Source organism: Melanerpes formicivorus, unplaced genomic scaffold, assembly GCF_026170545.1.
Source record: "Melanerpes formicivorus ecotype bairdi unplaced genomic scaffold, bMelFor1.0.p_v2 SCAF_16, whole genome shotgun sequence".
NCBI lineage: Eukaryota > Metazoa > Chordata > Aves > Piciformes > Picidae > Melanerpes > Melanerpes formicivorus.
Window position 1 is genome coordinate 4,909,023 of NW_027142368.1, and position 23,372 is coordinate 4,932,394.

The 23,372-nt window shown below is 40.7% G+C and overlaps 1 protein-coding gene across 3 annotated transcripts in view; it reads right to left on the reverse strand.

The window, feature by feature from the left end:
• The window catches only part of MPPED2 (metallophosphoesterase domain containing 2), a 98,882-nt gene that overhangs the window by 3,150 nt on the left and 72,360 nt on the right, over positions 1-23,372 (reverse strand). For all 3 annotated transcript variants that reach the window (XM_068147842.1, XM_068147843.1, XM_068147844.1), the window contains exons 5-6: positions 4,341-4,456; positions 1,641-1,754 (exon numbers count right to left, since the gene is read on the reverse strand). In XM_068147842.1, the coding sequence (XP_068003943.1) occupies positions 1,641-1,754; positions 4,341-4,456 (230 nt within the window). The remainder of the gene's footprint in view (positions 1-1,640; positions 1,755-4,340; positions 4,457-23,372) is intronic.

Sequence of the window (23,372 nt, forward strand, 5' to 3'; positions counted from 1 at the left end):
TCTATCAGAAAGAATAATCACTTCAGAATTGCTGCACTGTCCACCTCTATTACTTTATTTATTTAGACTGGCAATTTTGATTTAGATCATCTCATGGTGGGAAAACTCTTGTTTGTGGTCGTTCTTGCTTATCAACCGGGAAAAAAAAAGCCTGCATCACCCAAATGTGTGTATTGCCTCTGTTGATTTAATGGGATGTGGTACATGTTCAGCTCAGCTGGAGCTGGATGAGAATTAATTGCACTGTAAGATGATGCTCTTAACACTGGGCTATTTCTTTCTGTACTGAAACAAGCTGTTCTTATGTTTTCTGTGGAAGAATTACACTTTTAGTCGCCTCGTAAGAATCTATTTGAACAGGCACTTTTGATGCATGCTGCCACCTTCCTATGAGATTTAGATCTAAGGTGCTGCATACGGTTCCCTGGTGCTTTCCCATAATAATGATCTTGTACATTAAAGTACTTTCCTCTCCCATGACTTAACACTGTTACAACTAGCAGTTTCCTCACCCAATGTGCCTACAAAGGCTGTAGAAAATCTACATGTTTTAGCTGGAAGTCTTGCTGTATTCACTCACTCTTAATAGGCAAGGATTAGTATTTATACAAAACATCCCATTTTTTCCTGGGTGCATTAAAAGACTGCTATTCATGCCACAATAATTAAGGTCATCGGCATTTCAAACTCTTATTTACAGATAGCAGGCATGAAACTCATTGTATGAAGTCACAAGGGCTTCCAAAAAACCAACATCACTAGCTGAGAAAGCTAGGGTTTTTCACTTTTTCTTTAAAAAGTCTTCCAAATCTTGAAAGCCTATGGAGAACCTAGTTAGGATTAATGGAGAAACCTCCAGGGGGGACAATATAAAGCATTTAATGTGTAATTTTGAGTTCCAGGGTCACAAAGTCCTACATTCTCTCTCAGGCAGAACTCCTGGTGTTTGTCTCTCAGCCACATGAAAGCTACAAAACTGTATTAAATATTTAAGTAGCTCCAAAATGTATTTAATATCTCAGTCCTCTCCACTGCCACAAACTGAGCTTATTGTTTCTGAAGGCTCACACTCTGCCTGACCTGGTACTGACATTGGGGAAATCTGAACTATGAGACTGCTGGAAGGTAACATATACAGTACAATCTGTGTTACAGAATGCTTTTAGAAACGTATGCAAAGTGAGTTCTGGCAATCTCCCCTCCCGATGTCTGACTCAAGATGCCCTCCTTTCCTTACACACTGAGGGAGATGAGCTGAGACAGTAAGTTGTCTTCCATTTTCTTTTTTTTCTAGCACCTTTCTTGGCTCCCATGCTTGGAATAATGGGGATAAGTTTCATTTTGGCTTGCAAGTGTGGGAAATCTCATCTGTTTCTCTAAGTAAGTTTGTCAGAATTTGAACTGCTTTGAAATAACCTGTGTAGAACAACCTTTGCACAGTGAAGGATGTAGGTGGCTAAATGCAGCACACGTTTCTGAAACAGACTGTGTTAATTCTGGTGCATGCAGTCACTTCCCTCAATTCCCTCCCCACTTGAGACCAATATGCCATTATCCAAACTTTGCAATGCACCACCAGAATGTGCTGCTTTGAAATCAGCCTGAGCTCAAAGAGAGGAGGGAGTAGTGCTGCTCCTTACCTTCATGAATCCCCCCAAAGACATGGAGTTTTGGCCTTACTCGCCTCTGCACCGTGTTCAACAGCTCCACACAACCCACTCTCTGCAGCTCCTTTGGAACCCAGTCTCGAAAACCTGGAAGGCAAAATGCAATCAATACTCTTAATTTTCTCTATTCAGGCAAGGTTTCACGTAGTCTTTCAGGAAGCAATAATTCACAGAAAGTTTATTACATTATCTGTAGTCATAACCTCTCCATTAAAGCACACAATGGCTTTTAAGAAATGCTTCACTGTCACTTAGTCTTCCTTAAGATTTCCTCCCTCCCTCTGCATTAATGTTTTTCTGGATGTGATTTGTTTTGTTAAACTATAGGTTTAAACTCCTCTTCCACCTTGAAACCCTGGGACATTTATTCCCGGCACTGCCACCAATTTTTCTTCCAGCAGTCAGATTCCCAATCCTGCTTACTCCAGAACTGAAACACCTCAGGAGGACCAGCTGGTCTATGACCTGATACCTCTGCCACCCCAAGATTTAAAATAGTCTCCCACAACTTCCAGAGGACCACAGTCTGCAAGTGTCAGCTTAATTCTGAGCACTCAGTCACCACCACCAAGCGATGTAGCAAAACAGCTTCCACCAAGCTAGTGCTAACTGACTGCGCTGCCACTCAGTCCTAGGGATAATAGGGGAAAATGCACAAAGCTTGACATCACTTATTACAGAAGCATGCTGCCAGGACTAGTGCTGATGAGGCAGCAGGATGAATGAGGAGGAGCAAAAGGGAAATCAGGAGCCACATCCAACTGTAGCAGTTGCCTACTGACTTTAGAATAATAACGTCCTGCGCCAAGTTCAGCCCAGGTACTAAAACCATGTTGTGACATGAACTTGACTGAATTTTGGAGCCAGCAGAGTCCAGTTACAGCTCTACCTCCCTTAATATTTACATAATTGAAAAAGCAGAATTTTGTCAATATTATCATGCAGGCTGAGGCTAGACCTCCTCCTTTTGAGTACATTACCTAATCTGTGTCTGCAATTAAAATACAGTGCCAACTTTTTGAAATTTAACTTCATTATCTCAATCAAATGAAAACTGAAGTGTGTTTAGTCAATTAAAGCACCCATTGGTGTCTGTCTGCAGCATCACAGTGTTTCTGTAGGAACCCAATTCAGAGCAGATGGATTAGCAACCCATTGCAAATAGCACCCATGAAACATTATCAACATGCTTGTGGGGGGGTTTGGTTCTTTGGGAAAATAAACAGATTAAAAGAGTGCTATTCAACGTGTGGGTTTTCAATACCCAGTGCACTCCACTGTCAGTGGATGGTTCTTCACTGCTTTATCCAGCATGCTGGTAGCACTAGTAAGATTAAAGAGAATTTAGAGATCATCTTACAACATTCTCTAAGTAGCATTAAAAGGGTAACCAGGATATAAAAGGAGCACTAAGTGCGTTACGAGTCAAAAACATTCAGGACTTCATTTTCCTTAGCTCTGCTTAGCTTGCTTTCTCCTAACTTAATTGTGATAGAAAATGGAAGCACACATTAATTCCTGACTCCACAATACCTGACAAGCTCCCAAGAGCAGTAAACCAGCCTGGTAGCACTCACATCTTATAATCACTTCTCACCCTGCAATTGTGAGAAGTACTTTTTGTATTCACTGCCATCTCAAAAGTCAGTGACTTCATGTGATGATCTGAAGAGCTTACTAGAACACTGACACCATCACAATCTATTAACAATAATGAAGACACTTCTTTCCCTGCTAAGTCATATTTATAAAAGGCAGATGATCATTGTTGCAGAACCAACTGAAATATTTAAAATATGGTCCTAGGCTGCTTGCCATATGTGTCAAAGGAAAGCAGTTACTAACATGTGAGCACTAAGTATCTCATGGGCTCTAAGACAGGGAAATGACAATGGGAATTTTCAAATAGTTTTTAGTGTGGGCTTTAATGACTTTAGCTACACCAAAACTGGGTACAGCTAAACTACCCCTGCTGAACAACCATTCCAGTGTCTTCCTGAGCCCATCAGAACTTACTTTAGAATTGCTCACATTTACAAGGTAAGCAAAATGTAAATGAAAAACTTCCAACTACTCAGTGAAAAAACAAATTGTGCATTCATAGACCTGTCATTAGTCTGAGTAAGGAACAAGTATCTGAGAACACAGCTTTATCCCTTCACAAATTTGCTATAAGCCAATTAGTAGCTTTAAAATGACTGTTACATATTCTAAGTTTACAAGAACATTATCAAGGAGAGTATGTGACTGCACACTCCTGAACTCTTGACTGTGTATTCTAAAACCATAAGGTAACATGTCACTGACGTAGAAAAATGTTGCAAAACTTTTAGTCAGTCCCTGAAAAATAGAAAGTGTTTGTCAGATGAATCACAGAATACTGTTCTTAAATAAAATGTCAACCTACAAAGGCTGTGGAATCAGGCATTTGATCTTCCCTAGCTTATATTTAACAAGAAATTTAGTTTTTAGTAAAAAAAAACCACACCTGGAAACCCATCAGATCTGCTAAGCCTAAGCAGCACTTTACACTCCTTCCAAAAAGGCATTTTAATTCATAGTTTTTAAGGAAGGTATGATTACAGAAGAGAATAATGAAGACTTATTAATTTTGCTCATTTTGACAGTAAAATTCTCATGCAAAATATCACACACAGCTTTTGTTTCACTTACCAAGGGGAGGTCCATGTGTCATTAGTATATCAATTCCCTCAGGAATAAGGTTCCACTTGTCTAGCAAAGACTGACCTCTAGGTAGGTTAAAGCCCCATCCATTAAACCATGGTGTCCTTTGGGGGAAAATGAGAACAACTGCGTCAGTGTAAAGTAAAAATTTCTCTCCTTGTCCAATTTTTCTGAGTTAAAACAACTTCTCTGCTTCGCAGATAACTTGCAGGCAGCCTTTTTGAAGGGGATGCCTCTAAAACCAACTGGTTCAAACACATACATTCACACACCGGTCTAGATGCTTGAATTTAGGTTAATATCATTTGCTCTTTTTGTGCTTCAAGACTATTCAGCCCTAGGGGTGTTTACTCACTGGGGAGAAAGGAAAAATATTAAAAGGTTAAAATAACACAGTCTAAATGTAAAGCTTTTCTTTCTTTTTTTTTCCCCCTTCAAAAACTGGGGCTGTTCAAGCATAAGGACTCCTTCTGTATGCTACCTACTAAAACAAGCACAAAGATTCCAAAGTTTCTTTTGGAAAGGCAAGAGTCAAATTCTCCCAGCCCAGGGCAACTGGTGGGTAACAGCTCAAGAGGAAGGCTAGATGATACAGTGGTTGTAAGCACTCCACCAAACTCCAGCTTGCTACATTCAGCACCTTCAACACTGTCACATAATTTGACTTAGAATCATAGAATTGTCAGGGCTGGAAGGAACCTCAAGGACTGTCTAGTTCAACCCCTCTGCCATGGGCAGGGATACTTCACACTAGATCAGGTTGCTCAGAACCACATCCAGCCTGGCCTTAAAAACCTCCAGGGATGAGGCTTCCACCACCTCCCTGGGCAACCTGTGTCAGCGTCTCACCACCCTTGCAGTAAAGAACTTTTTCCTAACATCCAGTCTGAATCTACCCACTTCTATTTTTGCTCCATTCTCCCTAGTCCTATCATTACTTGACACCCTAAAAAGTCCCTCACCAGCTTTCTGTACTGGAAGGCCACAATAAGGTCTCCTCAGAGCCTTCTCTTCTCCAGATTGAACAGCCTCAACTCTCTCAGCCTTGTGTGTGTACCCTTAAGTATTAGTTCAGTAGGACGACATGGGCTACACCTATTATTTGTTAGTCAGGCACTTTGACCTTCAGAGCCTCCTAGAGGTCTTGCTCACAGGGTTATTTCCCCTCATAATGACTTTTTAAAAGGGTATTATCATTTAAAAATTCATTTAGCTTTTTTTAAGGAAAACCTAGATCCTCAGCCTGGGTTTGGTTTTTTTTGTTGTGATTTCCTCCCCCCCAATTATTTTATTTTCCAGAATCAACACCAAGACCAATGAAGATTATACCCATTTATAAGTGTAGTCTGAATTCCTGACAGGATGGGAAAACAGCAGTGTTAGTCCTACTGAACTAATACTTCAGGGTACACACACATAGGAACTTGTTCAGCCTAGCAGACTTCCTGGTTGCTGGAGGAATAATAACAAAAGATAGGGAAATGAGATAGTAGTTAAAATATTTTATATGAGCTATGAATTCCTCATGTGCATAGCAACAAAACTTCACCTCTCACTGCTGGCTTATTCTGCACCTCCTGAAAGACCTAAGAAAGTTTCCATATTGTAAAGTAAGGTCAGTGTACCTCACTCACAGGAGGTCTGTATCCAGACTGAAGCATGTGTCTTAGCTTTACCTAAATCTCAAGTTCCTGCTTTTCTACAGTTGACCTTTCTGAAATATGTAACTAAACTTCCTTTCCCATCATGTTCTTAGGCTTTAACACATCAACATTCTTGTAACCTTCAGGGCTGCAGCTAAAAGTTAAAATACAGTTTGGCTAAACATTCAGCTGCTTAAAAAAAACCCAACAAATGCACAGCACAGAGGTTGAACTTTTCACTGTCAATTAATGATTCTTTCCCCACTTGCATTTCTCCTGCAGATAATACTGTAGTTACTACACCATAGTTAAACCTGAAATGTGAAACCACATCTGTGATCTCTCTGGGGCTCTTCAGAGACTGCAACCACAGAAAAACCTGGATTTGTCTGCAGGTTTTTTGATTTTATTTTCTTCTGAAGCACTAGGGGAGGAGGAGGGGAACCCGAGCTCCTATATATTCTTCATTCAGCAGCCTCTGTAATTAGCTGTGACTAACAGGCACCACGTGGGAATCCACTTGTAGGAAAACTTCTGAGAAACCTCCTCCATTATGCAGCATAGGCAAAAATTAAAACAATTTAAAAACATGGTCAAGTACTTTTCTAATATACTAAGTAGTTTCATACAGAATGAATAAATTGAGGAGAAGAGCAGGCATGACTGGAAGAACACCTGGATTACAGATTGAGATTCCAGGAATTTAAAGCACAACCCTGCCTTCCATATTCAGCGCAAGCACTGCACCCTGACTAGGCAAAGCAAGAGCCCCAGGGTTTCTGAGGGGGTTTGGCCTCACCAAAAAGCCAAGGGGACATGTTTGGAACCCCTACCAAGAAGCAAACCAGCTTTCTGGCACAGATTCAGGTTTAGATGAGAGCTCAAGGAAGGTCACCCAATGTTTGCGCTATGCAGTGTTACAGTGCAGATGAAATGGAGTTGATGTAGTGTGAATCCCACGAGGGGACAGATGAATAGCTGGTACCCCCAGGAAACTTTATATGTCTGCAGGACAGACAAAGCCTGCACCATAGGTAGGCAGCATCCCATCAAGGGCTATTGGATTGGGATATTTTACCTCCTATTAGTGCTCTTTTATGCATATGTAGGAGTTAAATGGAGTCGCTCTCAACTTCTAAATAAAGCAGAGGGGAAAAAGTCGTGCATACAGCTGTGTGCCTTCTGCAACCTCTTCCAAGCTGACTTCTTACTGGGAGAAACTACCTCCTATCTAGGAAGAAATTTCTATCTTGAACTTTGGCTGCACCCACCTGTGGTAAATTGCAATCAGGTATAAATAATTAGTAAAGGCTACTCAGTCATTAGTAACCATATTTAAGATATGACCTATTTTCCTTTCCTATGAAGCTCCAAGTAAAAGATTTCAGTTAACTCCTAAACCCATTAATAGTGTAACTCATTTTTAAGTAGCTGTCGAGACAAGAATGCTATCAGCTGTTGAATAATGCCACAGGGGAGGTGCAGATGGAAAACCACCAGAGTTAGTAGTGAAAGATTACAAATGATCTTGTCCTTTCACATTTGGCAGGCCAAAACACTTCTTCTTACCCAATGCCCAGCCTGACGCAGTTCCCACTTTCTTGGCAAGTCAGCCCACGTCCTGGAGAGCCTAACTGAGCCTCCACGCATCAGAACCATGCCACACTTCACAGCATCCTTCATGTGCCATCAAATCCTCACAGTAATTCTTGATCCCCAGCTCACCTGACAGCTCAGCCCTCCCCTGACTGCAAAGCTTCCTCATCATTTAGGGCCAGCAGTTATGCTGGCACCAGATGTGACACAGGGAATATCCTCTTGGAAGGCAGACACCTGGCCCATCATTACTCTCTTCAGTTCTTCATTTTTACATAGGAATCCCCACGGATTCCCTCTCCACCTGGCATTTTGGAAGTTACATTTTCTGCAATTAAAAGAATGCTTATGCAGTAGGCTGTGTATCATCTTCACACCCTGTGCTACAGGAGACACAGATATCACTTGACAGAATACCAACAAGGAGGAGATCTTAAGCTTCAGAACAAAACTCAACCTCCTCTTGCAGGTGCATTGGGAGAATCCCCTGACAAGATGCACAAACCCATCTGCTTTTAATGGCAGAGAGCTGCCTCTTCAGCAGGTGACTAGATCTCCCATTTCCCAAGTAATTTTGCATCCTTCTGCTATTACATTATAAACAAGCAGTACAGTGATGGAGCATTATTTTATGACACAAAATCAGAGCCACTCCTTGGTGTGTACGCCTCAGAAGCAACCTTGTCACATGAAGACACAAGGCCACGGCCAAGTTCATCCAGGCAATACAGAAATTTCAATCTCCTACTACCTACTTCCATCTCTTCCTCAGGCTCATGAATTTAATTACTTTATCCTCAGAGTTCAACAACTCAAAAGGTAAATGTACAATGAGACCTTTTAGAGATAGGTTTTCCTTTTACCTCCACCAGAAAATCCATTTATTCTAATAGTTACTTCCAAACAGAATTAGAAAAAAAAAATTAATGACCTGACAGGTTTTTAATCCTGTGCATTCAGTCTTTCTTAAGGCTTCCCAGTCTTTTAGGAAAGCCTTAATTTTATCCTTAATCCAATGAGCAAAGTGCACAGGAGGCAAAAAATTGGAGCGTTTCCTTCCACAGGATAACAGCCGAGTGGGCGCCTAAAAGCATGGCAGCAGGAAGCACTTCTACACAGCTAATAACAATAATGAACTACTCTTCATTTGTGCCAGCATTTGAACAGAACACATAGACCTGGCTCACGAGGCAGCGAGACAATGCCGTCAGCAGAAAGCAGCTGGTGGCACAGGACACCAATACACGCTCCTGGACTTGCTCAGTTACAGGACTAGCCAAACAAACATGTCCCCAAAGTATCTCTTTACAGTCCCAGATGAAAGCTGCAGCAGTGCAGCAGAGCAGCAGACTAGCTGAGAACAAACTGCAGAGGGGGAAAAAAAAAGTGACCTTTGTGCAGAGCAAAGAAAAGCCTTTCAATCCTCCTCCCTCCGCCCCAACGCCGCGCACGAACGTTTGCCAGGGTAGAGCAGCACACACGTGCCCCTCTCCATTCAGTCAATGGACAGAGTGTGCCTAGTGGGAATACACAAAAAGGGACTGGAGCATGGGGAGAGGCAGAAGGAGAAGGAGGAGAGCGTGTGTAATCATGGAAACAAAAGGCTGAGTAGGGCAAGTGCACAGTGTATTAAGGAAGCACATTTTACAAGATAGGAGCTTCTCTAAAGGCTCTGAAATTTGCCTTGGCTGCTACAAAAGCATTTTTTCAGTTAAGGTCTTCCTTACAGTGAATATTCAAATGCTTTTTCATAATGTAACAACCACCAGGAAATCTTAAAGGCTAAATGATTTCCTAAATGTGCTTGTTATATGTAATGTTGTGATACCAGTAAAAGGCACAGTCCGGTGGCTCGAGCTGTATTTCATTCCCACTAGCATTTACCTGCTGTGCCTCAGTGTCCCATTTAGAAACCAAGGACAATAATACACAACTGAAGGATGTGTCATGGGGTCTGGTTCCTTGGGATTCTGCTTACCCTGCATCTTTAAACAGCTGAAGCTCTAGCAAAAGCAGGTTACCAGCACGGTGCCTGCATTAGCCATGTTACAGAAGTGTACCTTTAACCATGCATATAACTGGAAATTAGTAGGTGAAAACAATTCCTTCCAGCACCTTGCAGATGTTCTCTCACTCTCTGTGCATCTCTGCCTCCAGGCTGCCCCAGCTAACTAAGCTCTGGTCCCCAAATCTAAAATCTACCTTGGAGGAGATCTTTCAGTATTTGGTTTCTCTGATGGCACATATCAACCCCTGGCATCTTCTATCCTGTGTCTTGATAGCACACTGCATTTTGGCAGAGGAATGTCCAATCAGCTCACGTGTTTTGTATTAACAATACCAGAGCACTACAGACAGAACTTAAGACCATAAGTCATCTTCTGGGGGAGGGGGAGGTGCATTCTTTAAAAAGCAGAAGGACACTGAGTAAAGAAACATGAAAAATACACCAGGGTTTAAGAAACATGAAAGCAAAGGAGCAGAGAGGGAGGAGGTTAAGTTACTAATGTCACAGGGGATCACAAGACACAGAGGACAGCAAGATGCAGAGCACAGGGCTCTCTGAGGACAGAGGTGAAGAATACACAAAGGAGAGGAGAGGGCAACACCAGCATGTTAGTGGATACTGGAAAGAAGAGAAAGGGAGTAGATGGATTTCTGAAGTATAGGACTTGGACAACCTCTGTTTAACTATCTGAATTGCTCATCAAACAGGAAATTTCCTCCAAACCTTCTGAGGTTTTCCAATCCCTAATTGTATTGCAATTATTTTATTTAGGGCTTTACTTAATGAGATCTGGGAGATATTTTAATATCCCCAAAATATGAAAATAATTCAAACTTGACTCAAGGGCTTATTTCATTCTACTTTTAAAAAGAGCAGCATTACAAAGGCCTAGTAATAGAACCAAGTATTAGATCTTGCCTATTTCTGTGCTACATGTGGTTGAGGATAGCTTGAAGGATAGACCTTGTCTAAGCTAGCATCAGCCTCAGTTGGGTCCATATGTTAGGTACACTACTTTTTCCTGCATGGTGATATGAGCACTGTGGCAGCAACTCAGAAGTGCCATGCTGGGCTGATTTGCAGCACCTCATCTCACTCCAGTGTGGGCACATTTCTCCCTTCATTTCCACCCTTCATTCTTGTGCAGGGTATATGCACCCTTCAAGTGTCAAAAGATGCCTTAGAATTTAAAAGAGCTAGAATGCCTCAAACTGTTAGCAGCAGAATCCTGTGAACTTGCAGAAACACAAAGATTATGATAGACACAGAATGTCTATTTAGACGAAGGAGCTCTCTCATCCTGAAGCTCAACACAACATAACCAAATATTCACGCTGATGAACAGGCCAGGGAGCAAAAAGGAAAGATAAGGGGGAAAAAAAAAATCAGCTGGCTAAAATTTTTATTCAATTTTGTTCAACAACTGTGCATGTTATAGAATGATGTCTGCATGCTTGGCTTCTTCCAGTAAACATGATCACAGTACACTAGTTGGATTACACCTTAAATTAATTTTCTGACAAGCCTCTCATTATCCATGCAGGAAATGCAAACTGACAACACTTCTGCCACAGGTATAGCTGGAAGAGGGTTTTACTAGGAGCCCTATTTCTGTGATGACAACACCTATTAGAGCAAAAGCAAAAGGAAAGTCAAGAGCTCCCTCCAACACATCCTTACTTGTGCGTATCTGTGATCCATCAGGGTCCTATGTGCTTGACACAAAAAACCCAAAGCCTGTACAGGTGTAATTACATCCACGAGCTTCTGTTGAATATTTTATATATTTATAAAAGTAGCATTTGGAAAATTTTAACCAAAGGAAAACTGCCTTCAAACCAAGCAAGCAATGTTTCAGTGAATGGTGAAACAAATATTGCCAGATAGACGTTAGGACAATACATAAAACTGAAAAGAAGTTACACATGCCAGCCCTACTGGGGAATTTGGTTCTCAATCCTAAGAAACAGCCTCTAGAAACTGTGTGTTTGTGAATGTGACTTTAAACAGAATTCTTTAGCACTGATAGAGAGTCTCTGTAGTTCCTCCAAAAGGCTGTGCTGGTCAGAGAACAACATGACTGCTTACTCATTAATAAATGCTAAAGCCACAAACCAAAGGAATTCCAGATATTTATTTTTGTGCAGTGTTTCAGCACCTTAACCTAACTTTACATCTGCAACCCCTGCCCTTTTGATATACACAATGACACCAACACGAAAGGTGAATCTTCCCCCAGAGGATTTGTTCTGTCTGGGGATTCCCAAAGAGCTGCAGAGCCAATGCACTGGTTCATTGCTGCCCAGAGAGGCCACAGTACATCCATCATCAGTCCCGTTACCAGCTCCAGTTCTTGCAGGCTCTGTCTGTTGGAATCTTGGCTAACAAAAGAGGGAGAACACTGGATGATGTCACTAATTCCATAAGCCATGGCACAAAACCCAGATAATGGAGAAAAAAGCAGTAGCTGGGCTACCTGAGAAGAAGTTGCTTTTCTTACTCTGTTGCTCTCTGAAGATAAATCCTCCAAAACCAAAAGATTTTTCACTTCATGCTTACAGGAACACCTATTAAGCACCACATCTGTTTTGAAGCACCTTAGGAATTAAACCCATCACCAGCATTCTTCATCTCTCACAGTAAAACTGTACTTAGTACACATTTAAAAATGACTGAGGCACAAGGTCTCTAACAGTAATCTTACAGCAATGCCAAATTCAGTTCTTCTTTCTGCGTTGCACTTCCATGCTCTAGCACACAGCATCAAGAAGAAAAGATTTCAGTTCTGGATATCTGGGTTGCTCTTGCTTTTCCTGATCTGATTTCCAGAGTTAACAAACCATTTTGTTGTTTCTGAAAAGTGAAAAAACACCCCAACCAAACCACCAAGACTCCACTAAGCACAAATCTACATCACAACCGCAGGAAGCTGGAAGGCTTTCCAAAACACTTTTCAACTACCTCATAGGTAATAATTAATTTAGTCCTAAAATAGTCTAGACAGAGCACAGTTTAGAGAGGCACTGTGTAGAACTGGGTTCACTAGACCACAGTTACAACATTCACATATATATATGATTATATACATATACTCCTATACCTAAGTTGAATATATCACTAATAAATTTGCCAAACTACATGCCCAAGTAACCGGCTTACAGTGAATCAGAAGGCAGACACAAAATGCCTCCCTCCAGGATTTTCACTATTAATCTTGAACAGTAAGTCAATTATTCCTATCTCCTCCAATGATTTAAAAGTCAGACACTGAGATTGCTCATTGCCAGATGGTGCTGTTTATCTATAAATACCACCACTATTTTTATTTATATTTTGCTCAAAATGTTGCCTAGCATTTTTTAAGATGAAATGGAAACTTTCCAGAATGCCAAATGGGAAAACCAAACAAGGTTCACATTTATTGATCTTCCATGCACACACTGCACACTGTAGGAATTCATAACATAGTCTGAAACTTTACAGAAAAGAATGGAAACAGTCAGATCTAATAAGTCCACAGGATACTCCCAGCATGTCTTGTTTGTTTAAGCCTCTGCTGCCTTCCACTTCAGCTTATTCTTGAAGCTGGATGCAAAGTCACCTTTGCTAACCAGATGAAAGCAGCCAAAACAACCCAACAGTGTCCAGGCTCACAATAGATACTTACTTGGCATTTAGTTACACCATAAAATAGCACAGCTAGACTTAAATAGTAAACCAGTATTGTTGCTTAAAGTTTTAGGGTATGTCATTTATTTAAAAGATAAGCAGCTTTGCTTCCTTTTCTTTATTTATGACAGCTTTTGCTTTGTGCAGAAATCTAACATCTGGCCTATTCAAAGTTTCACCTTTGCTCAACACTGTGATCCTACTTTTGGAGTCTGCAGGAAGGGAAAGTTAGCAACTCCTGTCCAATCTTCATAAAAAAACAACACTGTTACTTTACTTGTCAAATTCTGTCAACTATAAAAGTTCTCTGGGGAAGGGGGTGATTATGGATCTCTAAATGCATATCACACCTCCTCCTTTGCTCAGGAGACCTCAAGAGACTTGTATGCAAACAAAGTTCACACATACAGAAATCCTGTGCCCTATATTACACGCATACACCATGTGGGAATATATATATATATATATATATGTATGTATGAAACCACATTTATCTCCTGTTGCTCTGCATGTGACAATGAGCCCAACAAAAAAAACCCTGAAGAAATGGTTCAAGGCAACTCCCAAACCAATGAAAACTGCAACTGCTCAAGCATGATCCCAGTAACAGAAGCTAATATTTTCAGATTATTACCTGGAGGAGCTGTCTATATGTATAAGCCAATTTAGCAAATCAATTAAAGTAATGCAGTTAACTTGATCAACAGTTGAACAAAAAGAAAAAAGAATGGCAGAAGAGACTAAAGGGGGGGGGGGGGGGGGGGAAGAGGGCTATAAAGGAAGCAGAAGCTGCTGAAAGACTGCAGAGAGCACTTGGCTTCACAGAGGTAAAAGGAGCATTATTTTAATTGAAAAGAATCTATTTAAGCATGGGTCACTTGCTTCTGTTGGCTTCAAGACCATTAAACAAGGATCTCAGATTACATGTGGGTCAATTTACACAACATTTCATTTTAGGCTCACCCACCTTCATGTTGTCCCTTCAAAGAGATTCATGGGAGACAGAGATTACCACAGACTGAATGAGTGTTAATTTGACTCTTTTAGTGAAAAAAACCTAACATGAAAACTTCAGCTAGAAACAAACACTATTTTCACTTCAGTATCAGTGACTCCACCTGACCAACAAAATATTACTCATCCTCTTACCAGTTCTCACCTCAATGGAGAGCAAGGATTTTAACCTCCCTATCTCCCCAAGGCCACGTGCAACACCTACTTCTCCTCAAAAGAGTGTAAATGGAACATAATCATAGTATCATCGTATCATTCAGGGTTGGAAGGGACCACAAGGATCATCTAGTTCCAATGCCCCTGCCATGGGCAGGGACACCCCACACTAGATCAGGCTGGCCAGAGCCTCATCCAGCCTGGTCTTAAACACCTCCAGGGACAGGGCCTTGACCACCTCCCTGGACAACCCATTCCAGGGTTTCACCACTCTCATGGTGAAGAACCATGAAGTGCAAGCAAGCAGCAGGTAGGGAAGATGTATTTCCCATTGACCACCAGTTTTACAGAAAGCTTGAGGTGTCTTCCAGTTGGACAGCAACAGAGTTCAAAAACCTATACTCAGCTAGCTGACTGAATTGCTTCTCCTAGAACTGCAAAGCACCTGCTCCTGTCTGGGGGCCCCCGTGCTGGCATGGTCTGTTGTTTCTGGTGCTGCAAATGCTGTGCTATAGTTTCACAATGACATACTCAGCCCCTGGGATGACATACACTTGTAGTTTTTAAAAATACCCTTCCAAAGAAAAGTTGCAAGCTCATATTGCAAGTTCCCACCTGAGGTAAATTTTTAACTGATAGTTACAAGCTTATGAACTGGTGGTTTATAACAGAAAGGCAGACTGACATTTAAATAGAGTGGCACTAGAATAATGGCTTTACATTAGTATTTTATGGGAGGCTGAATAACCACAGAGTTAACACACTATATTTTCTGGTAATAAAAAAATCTGTGGAAAACAAAAGGTCATTTTATTAGATGATGTAAACGAATTAGATTGGTATTGTATGGTCAAGAGAGCAAAGGAAAGATTAATCCTTACAGAAGTAGTCAATATATCAGGATGGCTGGGACTGGTTTGGTTTTCATTCTTTAACCATGCTGTAAAGCCTGTGGTTCACAGCCCACAGCTGTATATTGCTATACCCTGTAGGTTTTAATACAGGCCCTGGACTTCAGTCTCATCCGATAAAAATCTGAAACTTGCAGTAGGCCATTATGTGGGCAAACTATTCATTTTATATTCACCTCCTTGTCGTGTCAGTGAAGAGGTCATCTAAAGAGGAGGCCTAATTAATCAAACTGTCAGAGCCAATGAGGAGGAGCATGTTAATAGGACTTTTATTTCACCCAGGAAAGCAGTGGTCTGACAGGAACCAGAAAATATGGCCTTGATGTTGCTGTTTATTAGCAATGCTGAGATCAGTGGTAATAGGTGCCAAGCAGCCTGTGTTTGATAAAGCACTGAATGTCAAGAATCTGCACCAACTAGAAATTAGACTGACAAGAGGCAAGAATCTCAGCATATTGATAGCTACTGGAGAGCAGGTACAGTATAGATGTGATAACGAAACCAAAACCTGCACAGGACTCATTCTTGTTTCTGCCAAGTAAAACAAAAAAGAAAACAAAAGCCCCAAAGCACATCACACACCAGTACCAAAATCTACCAGGTATTTTCTTGCATTTAAAGGCAAGGCTTTGCAATATTAAACTCTGATTTGGCACATACAGGCAACTAGCACGGAAAAGCCCTAAAAAATGGGTACAACAGTGCTGAACTTAAGGACTGCCTTGATGAGATTCCATGGTGGTGTAAGGCCAGCACACCAGTGCGGCCCTGTATCTCCATTAGCCTCTGAGAGAACTGGCAGGACTATAAAGGGTCTCAGGCTGATTTAACAGCTGACACACTGACCCACATCAGTGCAGAAGTTGCCCCAGATGAAGGAAGCACGGCACAGGTAGCAGTTCCACCTGTGTACCTGCTGCCTGTGTTACACTGGGCACTCAACGAGTTAAACCCTGGCCCCACAAACACAATGATAATGCTAAAATAAATGCAGTGAAGATTTCATTTCCTATTCAAAGCCTTTCCACATAATTGATGTTCTTAACACAAAGTGCATGCCCATAGTAAAGAAGAAAACAAGCCTATCTAAAAGGGAGTGGGTGAGTGGGAGATAGAAGAGATGCTCACAGTTTCTGAAGGGCACTGGACTCATTTTAGCAGCAGCCATGGCATTTGCTGTGTGGGTGATATATGTAAAATTTTACATTAATTATTTTAGTAATGCACCCCTACGTGATTTCTCAGTCTGCAATGTATTTTATACTTCAGGCCATGGTAGGCTTTATAATTAACTACTTTCTGAAGCCATTTTAATTAATTTTTTTTTTCCCCCCCAACACCATTATTTCCAAATGAATAGAGAGCTAACATTAAATAGCCTTCTAAATAGAGAGCTGCAGGAATCTGGTCTAGTAGGATAAAGCACTCAGAATCATGCCCCCAGCAATGCCCCCGGAAAGGTTTAAGCAAAGAATGAGGTGGCTGAAAGGAAATGCGTTGCCAAAGGGGAACCTGGGACACTGACAGAGTATGCAACTCCTTGGCTAAGTCAAATTTTTTTCTTGGTGGAAGTGGAAAGCTGTTATGTTTATGGCTGCTGCCATGGATCCAAATATCCTCATCCTGAATGATCTTTTTTTTTCTCTTTCTGCAAATGCTCTATTGTCTGGATCTTCCTCTGAACGCTAGCAATACCAAAATGGAATCTAACAATGCAGACCTGAGTTCTGTGTCTCCTAGGCAGTCATGCTCCATCCTGGAGCTGACAGGAGGCTGTTGGAAAGGCAGGAGCCCAGGGTAGCCCTGCCTTCTGCACTGTGGACATCTGTCCCTTGCAAGTGGACTATCACAGATTGATCTACAAATACTAGAGAGAGATGCCTCCAGTTAGGATATTTTCCTCTGGCAGCAAAATCACTTGGAAAGCTTCCTGCCTCTCTCCTGAGCCTTCTCTGCTCTCCCATGCCACAGGCACTGCTCCCTGCTGATGGTACTGACGAGACTATTTAATAGGTAACTATTTTCATCAGTGTTTAAAAAGAAAAGTAGAAGTCTTTTGGGGCTATTTGGTTTTACAGGACTCAAATCTTCAACAATAAAAATATGGGACTGGAGAACAGTAGCACTGGGCTCAGGATTGGTTATTCTAGGCAGGAACTGCTTTCACTGGCGGCAAAATTCACTTAAAGCTTTACCATCAAACTACAGCTTTACAGATAAAAATGCACCCCTATCATAAAAGAAACATGTGAAGAATAATTACGAGTGCTCTTCCCTTCCTAATCTTCTGCTGTTGACAATGTCCTTTCAAATGGTTAAAATCACATTTATTTGCCCTTGCAGTCTCCTACTTCCTAATATAAACATAAGGCACGCCCCTACACTTCACAGAAAAGATGGCAGATTGAAAATAAATGCAGAAAGCTAAAGTGTGGTCCAAATGACTACCTTTTGGAGCTTTAGATGGCTGTTTTCACAGCTACAAGAAAAAGAAATGTTGGTGGATAAAACCTTAAAGGTTACAAGCCTCATTTTAACATTTCTCAGTGGCATCAGTGTTAAAACCGTGTATTAAAGTCAGTTCACCATTAGCATATGAAGTAGCACCAAAATTTGGAACCATACTAAGTATCTCTTAAAAAAGCACTGCAGAGGGTTTCTCTGCCATTGATAATGTATTACTTAGCCATTAATGTAGTATTTTATTAGTGTTAGGATTTTATTATCTACATTGTACTATTGGTTTACTGGGGGGAGAGGGAGGTGTTTGTAATTTTTAATCGTTGCACCTTCACTTACCAGCATTGTGCAGCTATGACCAAGCAACTATTTCTTCAAAGACTCTGCAGAAGGGCATTCAAAATTGCTTGCCTAACTCCAAAGAGATATTGCTTTTCTTTTGGAACAAAAGAAAATCTGCATCTTAATCCCAATGACATTTCTATAGGAACCCTATTTACAGTATGAGAAAAAAAAAAAAGAAGTTCCTTTCTTACAGCCTCATTAAATCTAAGCCTCATTTAACTAGTAGGATATTTTTACAATGGCTTTACTGACTTACTATGATAAATGTCTGTACAACATCCTTCAACAATAGCCCCAACTATAGCCATAACCACAATGTGTATAAACACTGCACCAGTTTTAACAATGTGCCGTCCTGAATAGTAGGAAGTGAGGTAACACTAAACACATTTTTACTAACCCCCACATCTCCAAACCTGTGTTTTGCTTTAGGCTTTTTCACCCGTTTCTGTTTTGTTTTGGGGAGCTGCTTTGTTTTGTCTTCTCAGTGGGAAATGAAACATTCCCCTTAAAATTATGAGCAGTAAGATGCTAAACTTTTAAAATATTACAGGATCCCTTTGAGACTTTGACCTAGGCAGAAAGGTTTCCTGAAATTTGATTCTTTTGAGATAAAAGGGTTGGCAGCAGGATGAAAGCAGCCCTACCCTTTTTTTCCATGTCAGAGAAATGAATGGAATGGCTTATGAATACATGTAACTCACCCATTCAGGAGCCACGCTGGTGCCTATTTGTCCTGAAGTATCAGTGTTAGGTTACTATGCAAAGCGAAATAGCTGTTAGGCAGCATGAACTCAATCCACAAGAACAATGAGGGCCAGAAAAGGTCTTTAGAGAATTAAACTTTTTAAACTTTGAGGTAATGCAAGGAATTAGAAGCCATTTCTGTGAGAATCATGCTTTCAAAATACCTTTATAAACAGTCAGCCATCATAACTCACCCTTGCAAGGAATACAGCTTAGCAGTACCAAAACTGTACAACTAACTAAAAGTGAGCAGGCTTGACTGCTCTCCTGTTCATGGCTGGCCTCTGATTTAATTTCACATCAAATGATATTGCAAAGCTGGACATGGTAAACCTACAGTATTTTCACTGGAGACTGGGGTCTGACATTCTGTCTAAACGAAATTTCCCAGTTGTCCCAAACACTTTTTATCTTATTTCCACACTAGCAGTTTGAAATGTCACTATGTATTGCCACAATGACAGGTGAGCAAAGGCACAAGAAAGCAACAGAGCTGGTTTCTCCAATGAACCACGCCTGACAAATGTGGAAATCCATTTTTGTCCCTGGGTCCTGGTCCACTCCCAGATAGTGATGGTGACAGGGGTAAGATCTGCAACATGACTTCATACAGGCTAAAATATAGAGCATGGGTTAAGAAAACTTTGTGTGCATCTATGTATGTCTGTGTATACATAGACACGTTACTAGAAAACATCACAAATGGCCAAATCCTTCAAGTACTTTTCCTTCAGTACCACAAGTTATCTCACTGAGGTTAGTGAGAAACTGACCGCTATGAATAGAATAGAATAGAATAGAATAGAATAGACCAGACCAGACCAGACCAGACCAGGTTGGAAAAGACCTTTGAGACATTGGAGGTTTTCAGGAGGAGACTTGATAGGGCACTTGGTGCCATGGGTTAGTTGTTTAGGTGGGTTGGATTGGTTGATGGGTTGGACACGATGATCTTGAAGGTCTCTTCCAACCTGGTTTGGTTTATTCTATTCTAAATAAATGCTTTATCATTGAGTCCAACCTATCATCCAATACTATCTAATCAACTAAACCATGGCACCAAGCACCCCATCCAGTCTCTTCTTAAACACCTCCAGTGATGGTGACTCATGAACTTCCTGCAATACACAAGATTAAGTTGTGTGGCCATAATATTATTTTACACGGAGTAGAAGATTTGGCCTTGGGCAGTATTGATAAAATTGGAAAATATCCTCCAGAAAACTTTTGTTTAAGAGCTAATGCCTCTTGCTCACATGGATTTCAGAACCCACAAAGACTTCCTTTCAGTCACAGTGGGGAGAAGACCATGGCAACATTTATCATTACCTTAACTCAGATGGGCATTTATATTAACTACAATGAATTGTTCTAAGAACAACTTAGAGATCAAACTCTGTACTTGGGTTTCCCTTTTCTGAATCTTTACCTTTCTGCCTTTAAGAGGCAATTTCTTTGTATAGGCTTGCTCATGTCATAGAGCTGGTAACCACTAGAAGGAAAATAGATGGGTTTATCCTACCAATTAACACCTAGATATTGCTTACTCTCCCTCTTCCATTTCGGTAACTGTCCACTGTGAATAACCCTCTGGTTTCCCTTACCTCAGTGAGATAGGAGATTTCACACTTACAACAATGACTCCTTCTGAGCAATGCCAAAAATAGAGCAGTAAGAATTTGTATGCAGCAACCTCCCTCTAGAAACCCAGTACCCGTATCAATGTGTGTGAAATGCTGGTCTCATCGAAGTCAATGCTCAAAATTTCACCCATGATTTATTTTCCAATAAGTCATCTCTCACTGTTCTGCTCTTTGATATTGCTTTCCTTCTGAGAGTGCACAAGATATGAAAAGGTGCATTTCTATTAGCAACATCCACTTCAAAATCTCATGTTCTACCCTCTTTATGAGGTTCTGCACTCTCTGATACAAGCTATTATTCAGCCTTCACCTGCCTTTGTCCTCAGAAGAAATAATTTTGACTATCACAGTATCTTATATGTAAAAACTCCAGACATCATCAGGGCCTGTCTTACAAGCAAAGGAAACAGACTTTTGAGTAGTAGGCCATGGGGTTCTGCACCACATTTTGTCTAGTTTCACCCGAAGATGAAAATCTACTATACAACTTTTTTCTTCAATAGTACAAAACTGAGGCCACAAGTGATCAAAATCTTCCACAACTGAGACATTATGAGTGAAATATACCGTATTTTAAGGGTATATTTTTTCAGAGCTCAGTAGAGGGATGTATCTGAAAGCTCCCTCTTCCAGGGATGCAGGAGATTACCTGCCCTCAGGAGACCCATAGCTGAAGCCATTTCCTTAGTTTACCATTCCTTTGCTACAGCTGGGAGCAAGGAGGGAAGCAGAAAGCTGTAGATGGACTCTTCGGTTTATTTACTACTCCAGTGGTTAAAACACTTCCTCACAGTCCTCATCATGCAGGAGAAAGGAATTAAATACTCTAAAAATAACAATCAAATAGATAAACAGCCTCACCATCCTTTACAGGCAAGGACAGCAACCCTACACATATGCACACACACATATAAAATATATCCCAAACATAACAGACTTCATATATTTTAATACATGATCAAGATCTGCAGTACTGCATCCAATGTAATTGTAATCAAGTATAAACAGCGCACAGAAAATGAGCATGATTTGCCATATTAGTTTGACACACTTGCCCATGAAAACATACAAGTCCTTATCAAACTTTGTCCACCAAATGTCAGAGCAGTTCGACTTCTACCTATAAATCTGAATTTTTAAAAGGGAGAGCAGAATTTGACTTTCTGTTTCAGTGTGCTGAGCTGCATTCAGATAGACAAATTAGCAAAGTGTTTCAAATCCAAGCTATTGCTGGCTGTCACCAGGAATGAGTTTTCCACAGTGCTTAACTCTTTTCCACGCTTCTATCCCTGTCACAATATCCTTAACTGAGGTGAGCTTATTCCTGCTGTAGCTTCATTTCTCACAATGCACCAGGAACAAATATGGCCTGTTATAATTAGGTACAGTGAAAGCAAGTTTAGTAATACTAGTCCTTGTCAGCTACATTTAACCATTCAAAAGTCTAATGTTTGCTATGAGCTAGTTTGCTGGGCTGCCTTACAGACAAGGGAGAGAGATAATGCCTTGACAACGGTACAAGCTGTCCACAGATTGATGTTTAAAGTAGCTGGGATGGACAGCAGGGGTTTAAAAAGGAAGCTGAGGAACTCATGCTTAGTTTCAACACTCAGATTAAATAAAGGGGGAGGAGGGGGGAAGGCATCAAACCTCCAATCCTCAGAAACAATGACAAAAAATTTTACTATACCTTAAGGACCACCATGCATTATATAAAATAAAGCTTCTGCAAAAATGTGGTGAGAAAGGTATTTGTTCACATGAGCATGCATGTATATTTAGAGCACATAAAATGTGACACCTAAAAAATATATATACCAACTTCTGGCAATATTGAAAACCCTTCAGCATGTTTCTTCTTTGAAAGTGTGCAATGCTTATAAGAAGGCAACTGTGATACTGCTTTTAAGCTATTTTAGTAAGGGCCCTTGACAAGCTTCACATAAAATATTCAGCATTGATGCTTTCAAGTCCACACAATTCAACTTGAAAAGCTCTCTGTCTTCAGCCCACATTAGAAATAGGGTTATTATAAAGGTGGTGTGTGGATTAGATGCTTTCCCTTCTCCTTCCCATCTGCCTTTCCAAAGTGTGATAGCATTGGACTGCATCACAAACACAGGCAAAAATCAAAATCAATTTTTTTTTTAAAAAATGAAAATTATTTAGTGAAAGTTTTAGTAGTTCTAAAGAAAATTCACACACTTTTCCAAATAGTTATTGTTACATCTTCGACAAGTAACAGTAAGCAGAAAAGCAGTTGGAATTCTAAGGGTCCTCTATGTCTAGTCCTCTAGCACGAAACTATGTTAGTTATGCCTTTAATTGGGAAGCCTTCTGTCTTCTGAATTAACTTTTGAAACAAAAGCTTGGCTTTACAGAACTGAAGAGCTAATGCTAGTGATTTCAGAGGGAGTTGGCTTTCATCTCTAATCTTTTATTTTAATCTGCACAACGAAGCGATACACTTCGTCGTGCAGATTGAAACAAAACTTCTGCACTGGAAAGCACAGCATCCACATAACTTGTCAGACTATAGCGGCAATGTAGGACTCTGCAGGCATGAAGGAAAGGCCATTTCCAAATTCTTTTAGATCTGCAGAGTTCTGTCTTGCTATGCTATTTAGATGCCAAAGCCGGCGTCAAGATGGTGATACGGTTAAGCCCGTATGCTGAATTTCATAATGGAAATCTGCAGCCTTCAAGCAGGCAGAATTCCAAGTACAGTATTTAAATTTTTCTCATCTGTTGTCTAAGAACTTCAGGATCAAGCAGATCACTTAAAGCCTACTGAGATCAGTGGCAAAAATCCTACTGGCTTCAATGAG